This window comes from Pteropus alecto, unplaced genomic scaffold (genome assembly GCF_000325575.1).
Source record: "Pteropus alecto unplaced genomic scaffold, ASM32557v1 scaffold239, whole genome shotgun sequence".
In the NCBI taxonomy this organism is placed as follows: domain Eukaryota; kingdom Metazoa; phylum Chordata; class Mammalia; order Chiroptera; family Pteropodidae; genus Pteropus; species Pteropus alecto.
Window position 1 is genome coordinate 13,343,986 of NW_006494613.1, and position 21,653 is coordinate 13,365,638.

Here is a 21,653-nt window from a genome sequence, read left to right on the forward strand (position 1 = left end):
AGGAATGCAGATTATTGCAAAATGGTTAGGTTCTATAAACACACTGGCGAAGCTTAACTTTACATATAAGAGAAAAAAATCTCAAGGTATATAGAACATCCCCCATTTTAAAATATTTCTTTCTTATATTTTTCTTCTTTTTACGAAAAGAAGGAAATCTCCCAGCTCACCTGTATCAAAGCCCACACTTGGCACTATGTCCACAGTTCCGTGAAAGGCTCCGGCCCATGCTGAGGTAGCAGTGGTGACTGTCGTTGGATCTGTCTTTGTGATGTCACACTGAGGAGCAGGAATCCTGGCTGTACGCACTGATGGCATCAGCAGGTGCCCATAGGATGGATCCAGGGCAGAGCCAGCAGAAGGATGGTGGTGATGGTGGTGGTGGTGGTGCCGGTGGTGCATGTGAGCATGGGGATGGTGGTGCCGCATGTACACATCATGCATGTGGCTGTAGGATGGGCTCACCTGAGATGCCAAAGGGTAGTGCCAGGACTCAGATACGGGAGGAGGAGGGGCTGGGCCAGTCTGGTGCAGGCCGTGTCCTGGCCAGGGGCTGGAGTCGGCTGCGGTAAAGGTGCCAGGGGGTGCAGTGACCTGGAAGTCAGGATGAACTCCCCCCAAACAGGGTGCAGATGGGGCTTGGTAAGAGCTGGTCCAAAAAGAAGTCGGGAAACTACTCCTCTGACTTGAGAGAGTCGAGCTGTCTGAGAAGACAGAAAAATAAATTATTTACATAAGATTCAGTCTGTGATAGACTTGCCTCTACTTGTCCAATATTTTACAAGCAGGTTAACTGCTATGCACTCTTTTTCTCCCCACACAGAAGTGAATTGAGATCAGGTAAGCCTCTGAGCTCATGTGTTAAGTCAATGCACAAGATTCAAGGTGCTGAATGAGTCCCCCTCTTTGTTTGTGTAGCATATGCAGCCACAGTCTATGCTGAGGTTTGCAAGTTGGGACTGAAAAGCTTCATTTCTTCCTGGGTGTCTTGCTGCCATCACATCTGAACAGAGTTCATAGGTCCCTACATCAATGGTAAAGAAAGCTTAGGCCATAGATATGGTTCAAGTAGGTTGGAGATGATGTTTACTAACTTCTTTTAAATGCAAATAAAATTTCCATTCAAACAAAACATTTTAATGCCGAAAGTAATAAATGGAAGGTTGCACTTAATTATTCTCATCAACACTTATTTTCCATCAAGAAAAGTGTATTCCAAGCTTATTTTTTTCTGTAGAGGTCTAGGAATTTTTGGACTAAGAATAGTAATAGTTAACATTTAATGACAGTGACCAATTACACAATACTAGGCCAGGGGCTTTTCATAGATGATTTTAACGGATCCTTACTCTAGTTCTATGAGGTAGGTTTTATTATTATCTCCATTTTATCAATGTAGAAACCAAAGCAGGGAGGAAGCCCAAGACTTCACAGCACGCAAGTAGGAAACTGAGTTTGAAGACAGGTAGCCTGCCACAATGGCAGCACTCTTCATAACTGTGCCACCAGAGGGCACAATTGCAACTATAACCTGAACGTCAGAATTTGGTGAAGATTCTGTGGAAATTGAGAGTGGAAGAGATTCAAATAGAGGCAATAAGTTTGAGGAGGTATTTGGGAAGGGGGAACAATATCAAAGAATAGTACTCAGAGATAAATAAGAAAGAGGGAGAATCCTTCCCAATTCTGCTTCATTTCAATCTCTCCACTTCACCTTCATAACATTTAAAATGACCTATTATGTACCAGACATAGGGTGGTCAGGGATGACCAAAAAGATGTCACTTTTAATCACAATTTGATAGAAGACAAGTAAATAGACATGTGCAATATGACATGGTAAGTGCTCTCGTAAGGGGAAGCACAGAGAGAGGGCACAGAAGCAGCTTAAGAAAGCGAAAGCTAAATTGAAAGAGTAGCCTTGTGAAGTAGGGCTAGACTTGTGAAGAGGTAGGGAAGAGTGTTTTAGACAAAAAAAAAAATATGTTAAAAAATTTTTAAAAAATTACACACACACGCTCACGCACACACACACAGTAGCATTTGAGGGATTAAAAAGAGTTCAGTGGGCAAAAGGTGGCAAAAATTTGGACTAGGGTCCAAGAGGGATCCAGATGGGTATGGATGGCCTTGCCAGCCACATATTGAATGTGGGCCTTGTCTTGAGAAGGTCCCAGTGAGCTTTGAAGAGTTTTAATCTAGGGAATGATAAAGTTAGACCTCTGTTTAGAAATTTCAGTACCCCTAGCACTAGTCTGTGGCCGTGATGTGGTGTAACTGAGTGAGCACTGGACTGGGAGCCTAGCATGCTCAACCAGAGAACTAGCACACCCAGCTCTTACCCGAGCTCATTTTATGACCCCCAAATAAATCTGTTGATCTCCTCATGGCTCAGTTTCTTCTATTAAAAATGAGTCATTTGAATTAAAGTTCCAAATATCTTCTAGCTCCATACTTCTCTCATTTTGTAAAATGGCCTATGAATTATTTCTATCTATAGATAAAGATAAGGTTGCTTAGCACATTAGTCATGTACATACAGTGAAATACTATTTTCTTACTGGGTTCCACACACAGAACCTCACTAGATTTTTCCACTGAACAAAGGATATCCTAAGAAGTACTCTGAAATGAAAGTATGCAGAAGTCTGACATATCCATGTTCTCACTTCATAATTTTCCAGGACATTTTTTTTTTTTAACCTCAGGGAAAGCTTATATAACTTGAACCAACCACCACATATGTAACTTAACTAACATAATTAGGATATAACTGTGGTGTTCAAACATTTTTTTTTTCTCTAGCTTCCTTAATAGCTATGGTGCTAGCACTGCAAACTCTTCCATTCTCTCCCTGCCAGAGCTGCTAGCATCTACCAACTATTCATTCTATGAAGAGAAAGCTATTCAGTCTCACAGTCAAGTCTCTCACCTCCAGTGAATCTCCGTGGAGCTCAAAACTCTGGGGGAGATCTAGGAAATTATGTTTTTCAGGAGGCAAAAGATGAAAGTGCACACTGTTCTTCAAGTCCTGGCAACCTTTTTATTGCATGATTTTGTTTTGTCACAATCACAACTCATCAGAAAATAGCACTTAAAATCAAACTCTGTGGCCTTGGGGCAAATATGTTTTATTTCAGGGTTGTCTTCCTTTGACACATGAAAAATGACTGCTAATGACGGGCAAGAAAATCGTGTAAGCTGTGAGAAGAAAATTAAAACTGCCTTAAATGATGGCCATTGCAGAATATTTCTGTCACACTCAACAATGAAAACGGTCAATGTTTAAAGTTTAAAATCCAAACAAGGAGTTTATAGAGACTTCTTATATAATATAGTGCAGCTTTGCCATCACCAATCTGCCACTTGCTCTCACAGATCCAATCTTTGGTATCAAACCCTTCATTCTACTCATAACTTTCATCTCCGGCTTATTAAAATCACTCATTAAAATTTCAAAAGTAGAGAGAGTATATGTCATTTCTTTGGATGCTTTCTTTTCATTTCTTTTGTTTATATGTGCATGGACCCTATTTTATTTTATAGACGCTTAAGCATTTTGGATATGCAGACATAAATGTGAATAATGAAATAATGACAAATTCCTTACCAAAAATCTTGTCCTATTTATGAAGTATTGTATTGTGATTAGTGAACACATTACCATTGCAAGTGGAAATCTATTTTTAAAAATGTACTTCATAAAGTCTGAACAAAGCTTCAAAATTGCTATATGATATCTTTATTGTTAAAAAAATCTTGATACAAAGAACCAGATGATATGCTTTTTTTTTTCATGCCTGGGAATCAGTGTACTTATTTCATATGTATGTAAATTTTTTCATTACATGACTCTTTGCTTACGAGTACTTAATCACAGCCACATTTGCTGGATGAAAAAGCATATGAAAAACTGAGCATGAGCTATTTCCTTGCAATATTACTTTTCAGGTTAGTGGAGGCAACTCACAATTGTATAATGTTAACACTCCATGGTGACTTGGGCTCAATGTTACTTGATAGTTGGATGATGTTAACACTGACAGTCTGACATACATAGATCTGAATATATTTTGATTCAGTTTGCATTTGGGATTGAAAAACATTATACACACATATCCCTTGTTCCTAAGCAACAACGAAAAAATGGCAAAACTGATACATTGTCCACTATAACCACCCAAAGCATACCCAGCAATCTCACTGTGTAATTTACACTAGAAATATAACTTTGAGATATAGACGAGTTTATCATGGAGCATCAAGTGGTTCTTTCAATTCACAGTAGCTGGGATACTTTTTATATTAACTCTAAATATCTCTAAAAATAAAATCTGGCAGCAAATAATTTAGCAAGAGAAAAATCAACACTTAATTTAAAAAATAAACATTATATTACTTAATTTTGAAAACTATGATTTTAAAAGGAAAAAATGGGACAATAAAATAGTATAGAACTTCTATCTTAAGTTATCTCAAAAATCTCCAGAAAACAAATTCTTAGAATATTGATTTAAAGCATCAATGTTAAAAGATAACATTTACCTTTTTATTGCCCTCATTGAGAAAAATGTTACTGCATTTTTAGCCTAAAGGGCCCATGCTAATTTAATTCCTATTCTTTTGTTCTACTTCTCATGAAAATAAATCATTGAGTCAGAGGTGAAAGGATGTGTGTCCCAATGTTTTCTGTTACTAAGGAATTGGGCATTACCCTTCCATCCTACAGTTTCTGGGCAGTTACTTTGTTCTAGATTTGCTCAAAATGGGACGAAATCAGATGCCCAAACTCCATGGAGGCAGGTAAATCAGGCCTCACTTTCCTTCACTGTGTCTGTTCGAAATTTTCCAGTGGCGATTCTCCCAGCAGTGCCACCTGGAGATGCTAGCCAACTCTCTCCTTCCCAGTCTCGGCCAGCTCGAGAGATTGGCCCTCCTCTCCTTTCCCTTCTTTGCTGCTTTAGGTTAGTGCTCGTTTCGAGTGAGAATGAGTTATCCCAAGCAGACACTATGTAGATCAATCAAGCAATGATTATTTTGCCAGTACATAAGAAAAAATGTAAGTTTACTATTCAATGGATTTTAAGTCAGTGCTATATTTTGCCATGGCCCAACTTATTTACTCCCCTTACACACACACACACACACACACACACACACACACACACACACACACAAACACACACACATACTTTCTGTAATAATGTATGAGTATCAAGATCAATGCATGGCCATATTTGAAGCTGGCTTTTCCATTTGGTGGGGATAAGAAGGCAAACAAATTCATAAGGTTGTCTTAAGACCTATTCAATTCCAATAAGAAGTAACTGATGTTATATTGTATCTAAGTACAAATATTTCTTGTCAATTGTTTGCCTAACAGCTGCAAAACACGTAAAGAGGATTTTCCTCACATCATCAAGATACACACTCAAAGTATGACCATTATTCTATTATTAGCTGACATCTATTCTTATCTAAAGATTTACCGTGTAAATATATTCTGCAATCAAACATAATTCAATTTTAAATTCTTTTGTAGCACTGTAGCAGTTGCATAGTTTGTAAAAATTTCATGCCATAAATCAGACCCTTTAATTTAATACAGCTGATCAGGAGCTCCTGCATAAAGTATTATTGCCATGACCATCAACATTGTCAATAGCCTCAAGTACCTATATGTCCGAGACACTGTGTTTTTGCCAGAAATACAAATTTTCAAAACACAATGCTGTATAAAGACCTAAAGTTGGGTTTCTATGTGCAAAGTGAGTGGAAACTTACTTATGGAAGAGAGAAAGTCATCTGACCTTGATTTAGCACCTCGCATCCAGCCATATGCCAAATTATTCATATATATTATTAAAACATCTTTACAGTAACCCTAGGAAGTGGGTATCAATAAACATATGTTATATAGTTGAAGTTGAGCCCAAGAGATTTTAAGTAATCTCCAATCGTGTAGTAACCAGACAGTAATAAGGCCCAAATTTGAACCCCAAACAAACAGAATCCAAAGTCTACATTATCCAAACCTGTATTGCTTTTGCTCCAGCAATTAATACAAAATTCTCAACAACTCTTCACTAGACATGGGAATGTCAATTTGTTATACTTGTAAGATATTATTATCTAAATTTTGTGAACCTATGGACTGTATCCAGGTTATATATGTTCATCTAAAACCGACTGATTCTCAACTAGAAACAATTATGGCTAAGTCTATTCACAAATGGAAAGTAAATAATACATTTGAAATCATAGAACTTTACAGAGAAAAGATTTCAACAATCACTTAATATACTTATTTTATAAATAAGAAAGCTACAATGATGATTTCATAAAACTTATTGCTAGTAAATTCTCCATTAAGAATTTTTTTGTTTTCTAATCCCAGGTATAAAATATGAACTTAGTTTATCTAATTCAGTTGCTCAGTCATTCAATTCATATTTATTCCAGATCTTCCATATAGAAATGCATTATCCTGAGTATTAGGAAAAATTATTTGAGATAACTAGGTATATGTGGTCTTAGTAGGAGAGTGAGTGATGGAAATTGAAGAGCACATGTGTTTACCTGGGCTACTCTAATAAACTAAACTGACATACAAAGCTCTAAAAGTTCTCATTTCTGCCTATGACTCTTCATTTCACTCCATAGGACATGCCAGAATTTTTGCTCCTCATTAAATGCTCTAAGCTCAGTCCTTACTCAGAGCCTTTGTACTGGCTACTCCCTCTGCATTGAAAATAATTTCCCCTAGATATTCATGTGATGAGGAGCATTCTTATTTCCTTCAGGTCCGTGCTGAAATGTAATGGTCTCAAAGAGAGTGTCTATTATCACCCTAAGTAAAATAGTACCTTACGTTTCACCATATATTTATTACCTATCTCTTCCACCAAAAAATTCCATGAATGTAGAGCCTTAAACTCTCCTGTTCACTAATATACTCCCACTATCCAGAACACAGTAGGACTTTAATAAATATTTGCCGTGTAAGTCAGTGAATAAAACAGATTGATTTAAGGCCACATTTAAGGTAATGTCAAGAAAATTATAATACTAGCTACTAAAACATGACCATTATCCATCCTTTCTATACTGAAATTTGACATCTATCTTAAAGTCTTCTCTATTCAGTCATGTAGATTATGAAAAAAAAAAAACACTGAATTGCTGAGTTTTTGCATATACACATCTCACTGAAAATGATGCTGGTTATAATTCTATAGACAAATTGCTCTCCCATCCAGCTATAATTTTGGGTCCTTGTTCCTACGTTCCAAGTTAAATGATTACTAGGTTGCCTATGTCAGTATGCTAAAAGAAGGAGGCATTGTGTTTAATATCCTCCTAGTGTTAGGTAGCTAGTCAGACATGAGTGGCAGGGGGTAAAAAGGAAAAGGGGCCCACCGTAGAGATGGTCCAAAGAATATTATTGGTAGTTAGAGAATCCCTCCTGCATCCCCAGAGACAAAGGACAGGAGGGTCATAGTCTTAGCTGGCCTAATATGACTACCGACGCCTGCTCTGGAGGTACTACCTTAATTTGCCTACAATTTAAGCTTCTTTATAATACTATGCTTATGCCTGGAAGTTCATGAATCTAATTATAACAGAGTGTATTCTGAGTAAGCACATGTGCACTAGGCACAGAGTTATATAGCACTCAGGTGTCGATCAAAATGAGCTCACTTGCCAATCACCTAGGAATGCCTTTGAAACCACCCCATCACAACCCAAATATAAGGCAGACATTCCCACTTTTGGGCTCTCTTTTTGTGGTCTTTCTCTGGCCTTTTTGTGGCCCCTTTGTGTTGGTTACGTTACTGGGACCATATGCCTCCTTGGGGCATTCTTTGTCTTTCTAAAATATTTTTAATTCATCTTTTAAATTTTAATTAAATATTTTAAATAAATCTTTTCTAAATTTTAATGACCTGTGATTCTTCGCTGCGTCATTTGAAGAAGAATCAAGAGAAAACACTAACTACACATCTGCGCCATTATCCCTCTCCCTCCCCCCCTGCTGTTGGGGTGACATCAAACTTTGATCTGCCCCAGTGGTGAAACTAGGACAAAGTATCTTCATAGATTTATTATTGATATACCAAACTATTTATTAAAGCCAGCTAATTTACTGAAATTTTCCTATTTTCACCCTCTACAAGTTATTAAATGTATTCACCATGTACAATTAAATAGGATATTGGTTGATTCCATAATATCTTAGGTTTCAGAGGACTAAGTTCTCAGTTCCTGAGGGAACTCCATAGTATGTACTAATCAAATAAGCAGTTATAACTCCCAATTCACTTCTATCAAGGTCTCAGTCATTTGAGTCTTTATCCCATCTCCTCTATAGTCACTACTTATCTCAGTGTTCTTCATATTTACTAAAAAGAAAGAAGGAAGGCCTAGAAATTTCATAAGGCCAGGACCTCTCATAAAATGAAGCAGAACCATTTCTCTGATACTAAGAGGGGACGCACCATCTATCTGCTTCTCACCTGCCCTCTACCATAGGTAGCATACAGGTGAGAAGCCTTTCTTCACCATAGGATCACCTGGGGCACTTGTTAAAGTGTGATTCTCAGAGCCTTCCTTTAAAGATTCTAATTTAGTACATCTGAGTTAAAGGGCCTGCAATCTGTGTTTTTAAGGGCACTAGATCAATGACTATCAAACCTGAGCCTGCATTTGAATTGCACTATAAGGAACTAGTTAAAACACAGATTACTCTACCCCTGAGTTTCTGATTCAGTAAATCTGGGGTGTGGCTCAAGAATTTGCATTTCTAATAAGCTCCCATGTGATGTCTAGTCCTGGCAACCACACTTAAAATGTTGAGAAACATTTTACTAGATACTTCATATAAGCTAGTGAGTTCAGAAAAAAACATCCATAACACATTTCTCTAAAAGTATCATTGGAATGATGTATTATTTTTTTCTACTCTTGTAATTATCTCAGTTAAGATATCACCCAACAATTTTCAGTGAGTTAGTAATTAGATTCGAACACACCTCTGTGACTTCTATATAGAGAGAAATAAAGAAGACACCCAATCTACTGTTTTACTTTACCAAGGTAAAAGCAGTAGTTTAAACCATGTAGACACAGTCAATAATGTCGAGATTATATACTACAAAGAGTTAATACTGCAATAAAGCAGGACAGAGAAAGTTATCCAGAGAACACAGCAGACTTTCAAAGTTTGTATTCCTGGGTCAAACTCAGATCTCTGCTATGTCACCACGTAGCACCTAGTGGAATGAGCAAGAGCTCATTTTTAAAAGCTGATCCAGGCACGCCTATAATTTAGAGGTCCAAATTGGGCCATCGGGCCTTAAGGAATGGTGCCTTGCAGCTCGATCCTGCCACTATAAACTCCGGCTGGTTGCATCACTACTTTCCATGAGGAATTTAAGGGGTGTGACTGCATCCTTTCCAACCCTGCATTCCACATGTGACAAAACTGATCCAGCTGTTTGTCTGAAAGAAATTCCTTGCTGTCCTTAAAAATTAAAAAGCAAGTGGATATCCGTCCTTCAGGGGCAAGTCTCCAGCTGGAACCTGGTACAGGCGGTTTCGAAATAGAGACAGGGCTCCGGAGAGCATCTGCTTTTAAATTCTTACCTCGCCATAGGGGGGTTAGCCCCATCTTGCTTTTTGAAATGGCAGATTCTGGATGGAGGGTACTGGCTTGGCCCAAAGCTCTTGAGAAGTGTTCATCCACTACTGACCCAATGTCTCCCTGGAAATAAGTGAAAAGGACACAGCGAGAGTTAAGGTACTCCATCTCGGCAGGCTGGTCTTTCTCCTCCTCCTCATCCTCCTCCTCCTCCTCCTCCTCTTGTTTGCTGGGAAGCGTGACTTCCAGAGAGTCCTGCATCTTGCTGTATACCGCTAACTTCTTCTGGGATGGAATAAACAAAACACAGTATCAAAGACTGTTTGTAAGAAAGCATTAACTAGTTAACTTTTCACTAAAATATATATATATATAAATATTAACACGTTTGCAAATTGAGCCTTCTTCATCTTCTTTACTCCATCTTCCTCCCCCTCCCCAAACCAGCCTTCTCCTTCTCACCCTGAAAAAAAGTCTGTTGTTTCAAATTTAGCAACAAAAACTCTGATATTAGATGGTATATTTTCAGAGCGTGAAAAGTTTTTTTAAAAATCTAAACAGTCCGAAAGGAGAGTGACTTAAAAAAATGTGACAGAGCCGTTTCTATTTTTTCTTCCCATTTTTTTCTATTTTAAAGACTTAATGTACAGCAACATTAAACTTTGGGACAGGGAGAAATGGGGAATAGGAGGCCTAATTGTCTGAGAGAGCGGGAGGGAAGAAAAGAGCTTTTCATAAATGAAATAAACTAAAATAAAAACAAGAATGTAGCATCTTACAAAAGATGCTACAGATATATTGGCAGATATGTTGAACTCATTTCTCAAAAATCAAACTAAAATGACAAAATAAGTCTGTATGAAGATCCATTTTGCACGGAACATATTTTTCAGATGTCCCACTTATCACCATTATCACAGAGGGGAAAAAAAGGTATTGTTATGGCTTACAGAAAATAATACAAAATACTAGCAATGGCTGGTATGACTTTTAAATAAAAATGAGAAAGTTTTCATAATTTTAAAATATGTTTTAAACATATGATTATAGCAATTATTATAATAGTAAATATATATATAATGCTAGACAGTCTTATAAAACTTTATATTTATTAATTACCTCATTTAATTTTTACAATTCTATAACATGGTTATTGATACTATCCATATTTTAAAGATGATGAAACTAAGGCATAGTGAAGTGAAGTAACTCGTCAAAGCTCACAAAGCATGTAAGTGGTGGAGCCAGCATGTGTAATAAAAATACTCAGGTATATATATGTGTGTGCATATATGTGTTGGAGGAGAGTAGGGGAGGGGTATCTAGTGTGAGAATAAAAATTACCAAAATATTATGTCTTGTATTGTTTTTCTAGGTGGTAAGTTTGTGATTATTTTCTGATTCCTGCTTTTCAATATTTAAAAAGCATCTTTCATTGCACACAACTTCAATGTGAATTAGGTATAAGGAGATAATGCTAAAGATTATAAAATTCATTATCTTAAAGATGGAATGGTGAAATGAGCTTTCTATCATTGTATACCTGCAAAACCTAATCCTTTACCATACCATTTTTTTTTTAATTTAAGAAAAAATGCATGCTGGAAAATGATTGTGAGTTGAAAAAAATAAATCATTCTAGAATACACAGTAAGCACATAGTTTTGCGAATGTTATCAAAACACATAACCCAGACTCTTATGTTTCTAATGTATTAGCTTGAAAATCTATAACCCCAAATTATAAATGCATAATTCAATAAATTTAACTCCTTCTCCCTAACAGTGAATATGTTGTTTTTGTGTAAGGTATATTATGAGTTGCTGGTTATTATTTAAGGGCTGATATTTATAAATATATATATTTTTATTTATAATATGTGTCAGTATGATTATCATTATTGATAAATAGATAATTCATTCCTCGTGAGTAAATATGCCTTGTCGATGAATAGGTGATTGTAATGACTGAGTAGTTGTATTTCTTACAGTCTGTTTTGCATAGATTTAAACATGTTTATATTTAACTTCAATAGTAAAATGACCCAGCAACATAGGTTATGTATAAAGTGAGGGGACTGATCTAAATGGTCTCTAAAGTTACTCCCAGCTTTAAATTCCATTATAAACGTAAACAACTGTTACAATTCACTAGTTAAATCACAGTACTCTTTCTTTTTACATGTGTGTATTTGCTTAAAGCTATACCATTTTAAGCATATACACACATACTCTCTGCCCAGTACTCCAGCATAATAGAAAAAAGCACTATTTTTAAATGGGAAGGAAATGATAACTGATCTACAGAGTAGCTTCACTGTCCCTAAGAGTTCATTATTATCAATTAAACTGATTTTATTTTCCTGTTAATCTCCAACTGAGCATCAGTTTGTGAGAATCAAGTTTCGCGGCTATTATTTCATTTGTTCGATTTTAGTATATATTCTAAAATAAAAAAGCCCTGTTCATGTTAATTATTCAATGTGTAAAAATGTATAAACTACAAATCTTGATATAAACGTAGCATAGTATTATGACCACTAACGATATATGTGTAAAAATGTATAAACTACAAATCTTGATATAAACGTAGCATAGTATTATGACCACTAACGATAATAAAATATCCTAATTTTTTAATTGATAGCAGTTGAATTTAAACTATAGATTTTCAATCTAATTAAGGTTATATAATTTTCCAAATGTGAAATAATTTCATGTTATTCTTTTTCAACCATTGTTGAATGGCTAGATATAAATAAATTAATCTAAAACTTACACAGTTTCCAATATAAAATGGGGGAAGAATGAGCAAAATCTGCTATTGTATCAAAATATCTTTTATTACTCTATTTTCTAAAAATCACTTTTGTTATATATGCATTCATTTCCTATATTCTTTATATTTCATATATATAAATATATACTGATATATTATTTCTTTTGATGTACAAATACTTGTGGTTCTATAAAAATACCTATATTGACTACTCTATTTAAGTAAAAATTTTGGGAATAATTATAAAGTATAGTTTTTTTATCTCTCTCCGAACTTTTTAAGGTAGGTCATCTCCTAATTAAATAAATTTGCTTGGAGACAAAAAACTAAAATGATAAAAGAGCCTATAATATACCTACCAATAGGCAAGACAAAAGGCATACCTATCATTCATTACCTGCTGTAATTTTTTCAGATAAAATTGGGTCGATTTTTCCAAATTATAGTGAACTTACTTAAATATTTACATTTAACACACACACACACACACACACACACACACACACACAGTCTCATTATCAACATCAGTTTTAAAGGAGGAATTCTAAAGTGTCCAAATGAACTGATAGCTACCTAAAATGCTAATGCTGAATTTGCCTATATTTTTCAAACATTAAGTGTGAGAGTGAAGAAAATAGGACACAGAATTTAAATAGCAATTGATTCTTATGCTGTAATTCATAACATCCTGATATTCATCTCCAAAGACTCTTAAGCCTGAGCTACTTTCTGTTATCTGTGCTTTAGTGACTATAAATCAATTCTTTGCCTTTTTCTAAACTAAGTATGTTACTCATGCGTATTTTTCTGTAGTCTTGGTGTTAGCTCCTTGGAATGAAACTTCCCAAGTGTTATCTTCTTTTTCTGAGAATAATATAGAAAATTCAAAACATTGAGAATAAATCTCAGATCACCAAAACCCAGATTTCCTGAATTAAGATCGAAAGGCAATTTAGATCATATTTTTCTCAAAACGCACAATCACTTCCTAAAAAGATTCAAATCACTCAGAAATGTTCATGCTTTTCTTAGGAGACCCTGAAGAATTGTTAATGAAAATGAAGAAGCCATCAAGAGACTTCAAAAACTACAAGTTGGTCTACGTAATGCACATTAACCGGCTCATCCCCATCTCAGAGTAGTGACAACTGTTGCCCAGGTAAAATGATACTCAATTTATGTGTGTTAAAAGCCACAAAGTTAAAACTAACTCAGGAAGAGGTTAGAGGAGCAGTCAGTGTGAGGGAGGCAGCCAAGGCAGTGCAAACTATACCCAGCCACATCACAGCCTGCCATCAGGCGCAGCAGAAACAAACTCGCACAGGAATGTGCAGGGGAAAGGGTTTGTCTGACAAGAGAAAGACTTCCATGTCAGGAGCCAAATACCACTAACTCCCTAAGGCTTAAGCCTACAAAATGCCAAATGATTACTGTGCATATGTGGAAACTTTTTCCTAAGGAAACAAAAGTATTTTAATGAATCATTGAATATTTGGAAATAGCTTTTTGCCTTTTTTTTTTTCTATGTTCTAAACATGCTTGGAACCTATAAGAAAGGACCACTAGCCAAGAGTAACTGTTTCAAAATTGTAAAGTCCATAAAAGCAGCATGTTGGTCTTTGATCATATTTCTCTGAATTCACTTGGATAACAGATTTTTTAAAACTATCTCAGACTTAAAATTTTGATCCTTAGCCTATTTGGAAGAAGAGGAATCAGGTTATGAGTGGGTGCGTCAGGATAAGAAAGATGTGCCACAGATCTTTTTTATATACACATTTTTTTCAATGAACTCTCACACACACACAGATATTTTGTTTGAATAATTATTCTCAATTTACATATGCAAATACTGGCTTATTTGACTAGAATCATCTAACTAGTAAATGGCAGAGAGGAAATTAGAATCTATTTCTGTCTGACTACAAAGCACATGCCAAGAAAATAGACTAAAGGAAATGAGTCTCTATATGATATTTATTTTAACTGAATATACAAACAAAAGCCCAGAGTCAGCATGGCATTTCATGCTAACTAAGGAGGGTCTAAAGCTATCTATAGCATTAAAAAATATATATATATATATAAACATATATTAGAGGTATAGCTATTAAGTAATGTAGTACTCTTTAAAATATATGTATATCTAGGTGAAATTGAACTTCTATATCTAAAAATGCATTGTCCTTTTGGCAATTCAGATACATAATACAATTGCGAGCCATTTTTTTCTGAAAGTCCTATTTTGGAAATGTGAGCAGCGCCAATTCGTGATACAGAATCACCTCTTAAAATTCTGTGTTTGTTTGTTTGGTTTGGTTTTATTTTTCTTAAAAGTAAGAAGGAGAAAACCCAAAATAATATTACTTAATATAATTTTATTATATTAAATAATATATTATATTACTTAATATAATTTTGAGAACACTTGCCTTTCAATGATTCTGGTCATTATCAAAAATCAAACCCATCCCCTCCAGGGATGAAATTTTTCTAGTTTTGAGGATTTTGAAAACAATGTACCATACGCTTAGAAAGAATTTCAAAATTTTTATTCCCAAAATGTTTTAAGCAATGATCACATAATAAGGGTACATGTTCTCTATCGAACTTACTACTTTGAATGGAATAACAGTTTCCAATGTAAAAATTTCTGGTATGTTTATATAATTCTATTAATAAACAGGGTATAATTAATTTCATTTTTTAAAAAAAATTATCTGTTATTTATTGAATTGTCAATTAATTCTTATTTCATGTCAATAATTGTGCAAAGACTTGGAGCCACAAAATTGAAAGTCATAGTCTGTCTCCAAACTCAAAGTGCTGGTAGTTAGCTGGGAAAGCATTGTAAGGGCAATAGAAAATAAAGGGATCTTCATGCCTTATCCATATGACTAAGTGTGTTATTTCTCCAAGTAGCTAATATTCAAAAATTTTAAAATAAAAAAAGTAAGAAGGTAATGTTAGGTAAATTACTAATTATTTTCTTGTTTTCTAAAGCAGACCAGATGGGAAGTAAACATAATAGAAAGAGAACTAGAACAAGAGAGAAGAAGATTTAACCAATACTAGTCCATGAGTCTGAGTAACCTTCTGGCTCTCGGCTTCCTCTTCTGAAGAGGAGGAATTTTGACTTGATTATCTCAAAGGTCTTATCCAATTCTGTATCCTAATAAGCATCATGCTGGAGCTCTAGAAAAATTCACACTTAATTTTGTTCCTTCCATTGGCTGCCTCTTCTGATTTTGCAGGAAGCTAGCCAAAAAAACCCTACAGACCATTGAAGACTAATTCATTCCCAGACATGGGTCATCTAGCCCAATTCCTAATAATTACTTTTGGTACTTCCTTTATCTACCTTCACAATAACAAGAAAGTATGCATGCTTTCGGTTCCCCCACTAAATCCCACATGGACAACTGTTTTGGCATACTAAAACAATATTTTTAAGAGAAAAAGAACACCTGTTCACTCTAGGTCGTTTTTTTTTTAATTTTTTTTTTAATTTTTTTTTTTCTCTACTAAAGTACGAAGCAAGTGAAAAATAGTTCAGTTACCCCAGTTCAGACCACACTTGTAAATTACTGGCATAAATCTGGTATCCACTGAAATATGGCATTTATGACTTCTTTCTAGAAGCAGATGTTTGTGTCTAATGGTTCAAGGTACTCTTATGGTCTTCTTAAATGAATAGTTAAAGCACAAAAACAGCTGCTTAAAGATGTTTTTTGGATTCAGGGAATAGTTTTGCCCCAAATTATTTTCTTCACTGTCTCGGCTAACACTGATATTCAAGTATTAGAGAGCCTTTGTTTCTTAAATGAAAATGTTTTACTGGAAATAATACCTTAAGTTATTATCTATTACTAGATGTATTAGCTTTGACAAAATTTTAAATGCTAACTGAAAACAGTGCGTATGGAATGGAATCCAAGCTAAACGCCCAGGTTTTAGAATGACAGTCACCTAACTCACAAATTTGTTTTAGGAACTGCCCCAAGTATCTTGAGCGTAATATTTTTATTCCCACTAAAAATTCCCTTTGCACAGAAAGATATGACAGAAATATACATACTGCCCAATGGGGTCAGCTCAGCATCTCTTCCGTAATTGCCCGAAGAGTCACTGCTTGCTTGTATGGTTCTACCCTTTGAAAACCCTCATTTCCTGTAGTAAGGGACATTTCCCTGCCACCCCCAATTTAGTGAGATGTGAGACTTAATAAGTGGTAGGTGAAGTAGGGCTTTCTTGCATTTATCTAAAATAATCTTCACTTAAATTTCCAATGAGTGTTACCTTGTCCTCGCATTTGGTTTCCTGGTGAACATATCCTCACAGTGCATTCTTTTATAGATTTCAAGCCTGCCCTTACTATCGTTATTGTAATCTCCTTTCTAGTTGGCTGCCAGAGAACACTGTTCGGTTAAGTTATTTTAAAGTTTAATTTTTTTTTCTCTAGCTTTGAACCTTTTAGCTGAAAAGTTATCAGGAGCGTAAAACTGTGAGGCACTTTAAGCTTCCAAGTCTCTGCAGTCAAGTTAATTTGTGTAGTGTGGAATTCTAAGGGCTGTTCTTTCTCAAAGAAGTCCTGTATGAATTCTTGTAAATACACTTAAGTCTTTACTTACGGTTGCAAGAAAATTAGATCCTTTACCTTAAATAAGTTGATTGTGTATTGAAACTATCTAAGGAATAATTGTATTCTTTCTTCTTAATAAATCAAAACTTATGTTGGACTAGCAATGATAAATGAGGCACTTAAAGCTGACTGTTAATACCACTTCCTGCATATTATTTTAAATAAATAAATGTTCATTTGCTAAGTGGATATTCTGCCTCATCAACAAAGGATGCAATATGAATAGCAAAAGTCATTAGCATAATACAAATGCTTGCAAAAGGACTTTGGAATGCCTAAACTAAAAAAGTACACTACCAAGGACTTGGAAAGAATTTCAAGCTCTAAGGCCAAAGAATCTACTGCATATTAATCTTCTTTATCAAAAAGTTGATTTGGAGCACGAAAGACAAAAATAAGCTTATTGTGCAATAGCAAAAAAAAAAAAAAAGCTTAGGAGACGGCATGGCATGGTGGAAAGATGCTACATAGGGGAGCAGGGGATGATAATGGTTCTAATTTTGTCATCAATTAGTTTTGAAATCTTTAGCCAGGCATTTCTTCCCTATGACTATCTATTTTCCCATTTGTAAAAGGAGGGCTTGAGGCATGTTTTCCTAGTTTTTTTCCCTAACAAATAGAATCTTGGAAAGGTTTTATGACCTAATCAAGGTGGCAGAGTCCAGAGAAAGAGTTTGAAAAAACTCTTTACAAATTTATAACTTGCTCTAATTTATGTGAAGCCCAAAATGTGATTGTTAAAAACTCCTATACACAGTTAAAAAAAAAAAACAAAACTAATGATTATTCTCTGCTTTTACTACCTCATCCATGAACTACACAATTTTAAAAGCTTCATTTTAAGTTTCTTCCTAATGTTTAACATTATGAATATATGGGGGGGATTAGACAGCAACAGACTGTCTGCATTTATGATGAGAAATCCATTGGGTATGAAGGGAATCTATGATTTCATATTATTCCCCTCATATTTCAAAAAAAAAAATTTCCTGACACATATTTCAAAAATTTTTTTTTCTTGGTTCCTACTGTCACTATTAGAACCCAAGTACATTCCTTCTGCACATGTTCTACAGTGTTATCATGCCTTCGGAGCGTGTGCTGAGAGACTGAGTCAAGAGTTCTCCTGAGATGTTAGGGACTGATATATTAAGGCTATGAAGTGATGGTGGGCTTTGGGACCAGATAACTTAGTGTCCCTTAGCAAATCCTGACTCCATAGAGCACACTGTAAGATTTATGCACAGCTATGCAATTTCTAGGAATTAATGTCAGAAACTATAAACTTTCCTCTTCAGGCATATTTACATTACTTTAATTCATTTAGCTCACTGTATGCCTAAGTAACACATTGCAGTGCAGCCTGATTTATATGTAGCTAACTATGTTTTTAAGGACACTAACCTATTACCCACTTGCAATGTATAACATGTTTAATAAAAAACTAAACTTCAAATTTCAAGCGCACATTTGTGCATTTAAGGGAGAGTACACATGCCTGGAGTAGGAAGTTCTAATATTTCAAAAAGAATTGTCAACTATATACATTAAGAGGAAAAATATATCTTTTTAAAATCCATCATAATGAACCATTTTAATATACCAAATTACAAGGACTTCAGAGCTATACAGATTTCAGGAAAAAATCAAAGATACACTACTACAATTGAATACAGAAGTTAATACGAAACTTTAGTGCTCTCTTTTCTAACATTTTATAAATTACCAATAAACCATCTTTATAACTCTACCATTTTTTCTGCTTCTTTTCTTTTTTTCTATACTGTTTAGCAGATAAATCTGAGGCATGTACCTTTTCAATTTCTCAAATGCAGTAGAAGTTGTAGCCCTTATTTTTGTCTCTCAGGCAAGATGCTATTAAGGGTCACTTCCCATGTACGGAGAAAACAATCTTCATGGATAATAATGATAAAACCTTATGGAATGCAAAAACAACCAAAATATGTATTCTCAGATGACTGCATTAAGGCCAAGTCAATATTAGTCCCACTTCACCCACGCACCGTACAGTCTAAAAATGCTGTCAGCCTGATAAGAATTTCCTGATTTACTTTTTTCAATAGAAAATATAGGTTATCACAATAAACTTCTGACAGTTATAGAACATTAGTTACCCTATCGAGTCTCTTTAATTTACTAGCCAATTATAGTTACATAGTTTCTTTACTTGATTAAAAAAAAAAAGTAATCTTGAAAAAGCCATTTTGGTAAAAGCAACATGAAAATTTCCAAGCATGCCTCTCAACTAAGTTATTAAGGTTAACACAGCCTAGTAGCTACTCAAACCATATCCACAGAAGTTCAAACTATAGTAGAAGTTGATTATTATTTACTAATATGTGCCACTCACCCATGTAGACAAATCCAGTAAAAGAGAAAGCTCATTCTTCAGTTTGTTGATGGTCTTAGCAAAAGAATAAAATTTGGGTACTGAGTCTCAGGGCTATTGCAAACGTTAGATAAAGGATTGGGGTTGTTTCTTATTAAAAACTAAATTTTATTATTAGTGGCTTATAATTTTTCTGATCCTGGATCTTATATTCTAGCTCAAAAAAAAGGTATTACAATTCTACAGCCCACCACAGATTTATATTTTAATGGACTTATTTTCACAACTCTAGAAAACAAAACCTTATCCACAACTTCTATTAGTTCAAGTTATTTTTTAAGGGGAAAAGCACCTTTCTGAATGTTTAGTAAAATTTGATTCTGTTGCTCGTCCACATTCCAATTGGTAATTGAAGGCCTCTACAGGCTCTGAGATAGAAGAAATGAAATGAAGAAAGGGTGTTTCATCTGGGACATAGTGTTTATAAAACACATAAACTGATTTCAAGCATCTCTTTGCCTCACTTGCCTAACCTATATCTACATGGTTTTCTCCATCACTTATATCTTTTATATTTAAAGCCAAAGAAAAGCAAAAAAACATAACCAAATTGTTTAATCTGTCGCTCCGGACCACAAACTACAAAACGTTTACCCATTCTCCTCCCCAAAGGTAAATTTTCTTTGAAATGTTTAAACTGCTGAATATTAAGTAATCATAATGATGATGATGATAATAATAATAATAATAATAATAATAATAATAATAGCGAGAAAGTGGGGTTCCTTCCTCTTTTGCCTAGTTGGTCCTAGTTAAGCTGTACTGTTCAGCAGATAAATCTGAGGAATGTACTCTTTCAGAGTCAGATGAATTTCACAGTCCTTAGATTCTAAACAGAAGTTATAACTTCTTTCCAAAGAATAGCACTACAAATCTAGAGAAGACACAAAGAAAATATAGGAATTAAAAGATCTGATTAAAGAGCCAATCTCTTAAGACCATCATAAAACATAGGCTTCCGAACAAACTAAAAAAAAAAAAAATCAGTTCAATAAATTCTAGTTCTCTGATAAATGTCTCCATAAGTGTATTTTTTAAATCTCACCGAATCAACCCACTCTAATTCCCAGAGTCTGAGGACTCTATTTTGGTACAACCCAGTGCCACATACTCACATATGTGTTTTATGTAGAGCTAACTAAGCCTTGATATACACTCCGTTGGTGTCCAGAGAGGAATGCACAGGGGTACCTAGTGCCAAATTCTCCAGAACCCTACTCTTCCTTCTGAAGAAACTATATCATCTCCCTGATTCTCCAAGCCTTTTTATCAACAGTATTTTCAGTTGCTCTTGGCATGGTGGAGACCCAGCATCCACTGATCAAAGAGTACCTCTTGGCAGGAAGGGTACACACAGACACACACACACAGACACACACACACACACACACCCCACACTTCCAACAGACTGAACTATAACGCCTCTAAGTTTTGATGGAATTAAAAGGAAATGAGGGTGGAGGAAGGATGAAGAGGGTAAAGAGTGTTAAATACATGGTGAGGGAAGGAGACTAGACTTTGGGTAGGGAACACGCAATGTAATATACAGATGTATTACAGAATTGTACACCTGAAACCTATATGAATGTTATCAAACAATGTTACCCCCAATAAATTTAACTTAAAAAAAGTGAATGAGGAACTTTGGGATCAATCCCTGTCCTCTCTTCGCAGTCTTAAAAAGACACGCTTTTCAGAGAAGTTCTAGTAACGTTTGATAGGCGTTACACTAGACCCATGTTCCACCATAAAAGTCCCAGAGAAGTCATTCCACGAACTCACTGTCCAGGTAACAGCCTCCCCAATATCAGTGACACATTCCATCTCCTTAATCAAGAAAATCCTGAAACACTCTACCTTTCCAAAAGAAACAAAATATTTGGTTTAAAGTTAGTGTACTCACAGACTCATAAGACAGATCCCCTTGGTAAGCTTCAGAAAACTGAGCCCTAAGAGCTAGGATGGCTATGAGGGTAGCTCCGGTGGCAGCAGCTCAATGAAGCCCCCAGCCAGGTAATTCCTTACTTCGAATCCCCACCCATCCACCCGGCTACTCGTCCCTTCCCGAAGCCTCTCTTCCTCTCCTCTGGTGGCTTTCGGCTGAAGGGCGCTTCCGCAGGTCCCAGAGCATCCTCGTGCCACAGATCCCGGCGGGACGTCGTGGAAGCCCCAGACCGATACTC

The 21,653-nt window shown here is 35.4% G+C and overlaps 1 protein-coding gene across 1 annotated transcript in view; it reads right to left on the bottom strand.

Annotated features, from left to right (window-relative positions):
• VGLL3 (vestigial like family member 3) overlaps positions 1-21,653 on the bottom strand; it is a 41,674-nt gene that overhangs the window by 19,827 nt on the left and 194 nt on the right. The window contains exons 2-3 of the mRNA XM_025042503.1: positions 9,646-9,925; positions 171-704 (exon numbers count right to left, since the gene is read on the bottom strand). Of these exons, the coding sequence (XP_024898271.1) occupies positions 171-704; positions 9,646-9,925 (814 nt within the window). The remainder of the gene's footprint in view (positions 1-170; positions 705-9,645; positions 9,926-21,653) is intronic.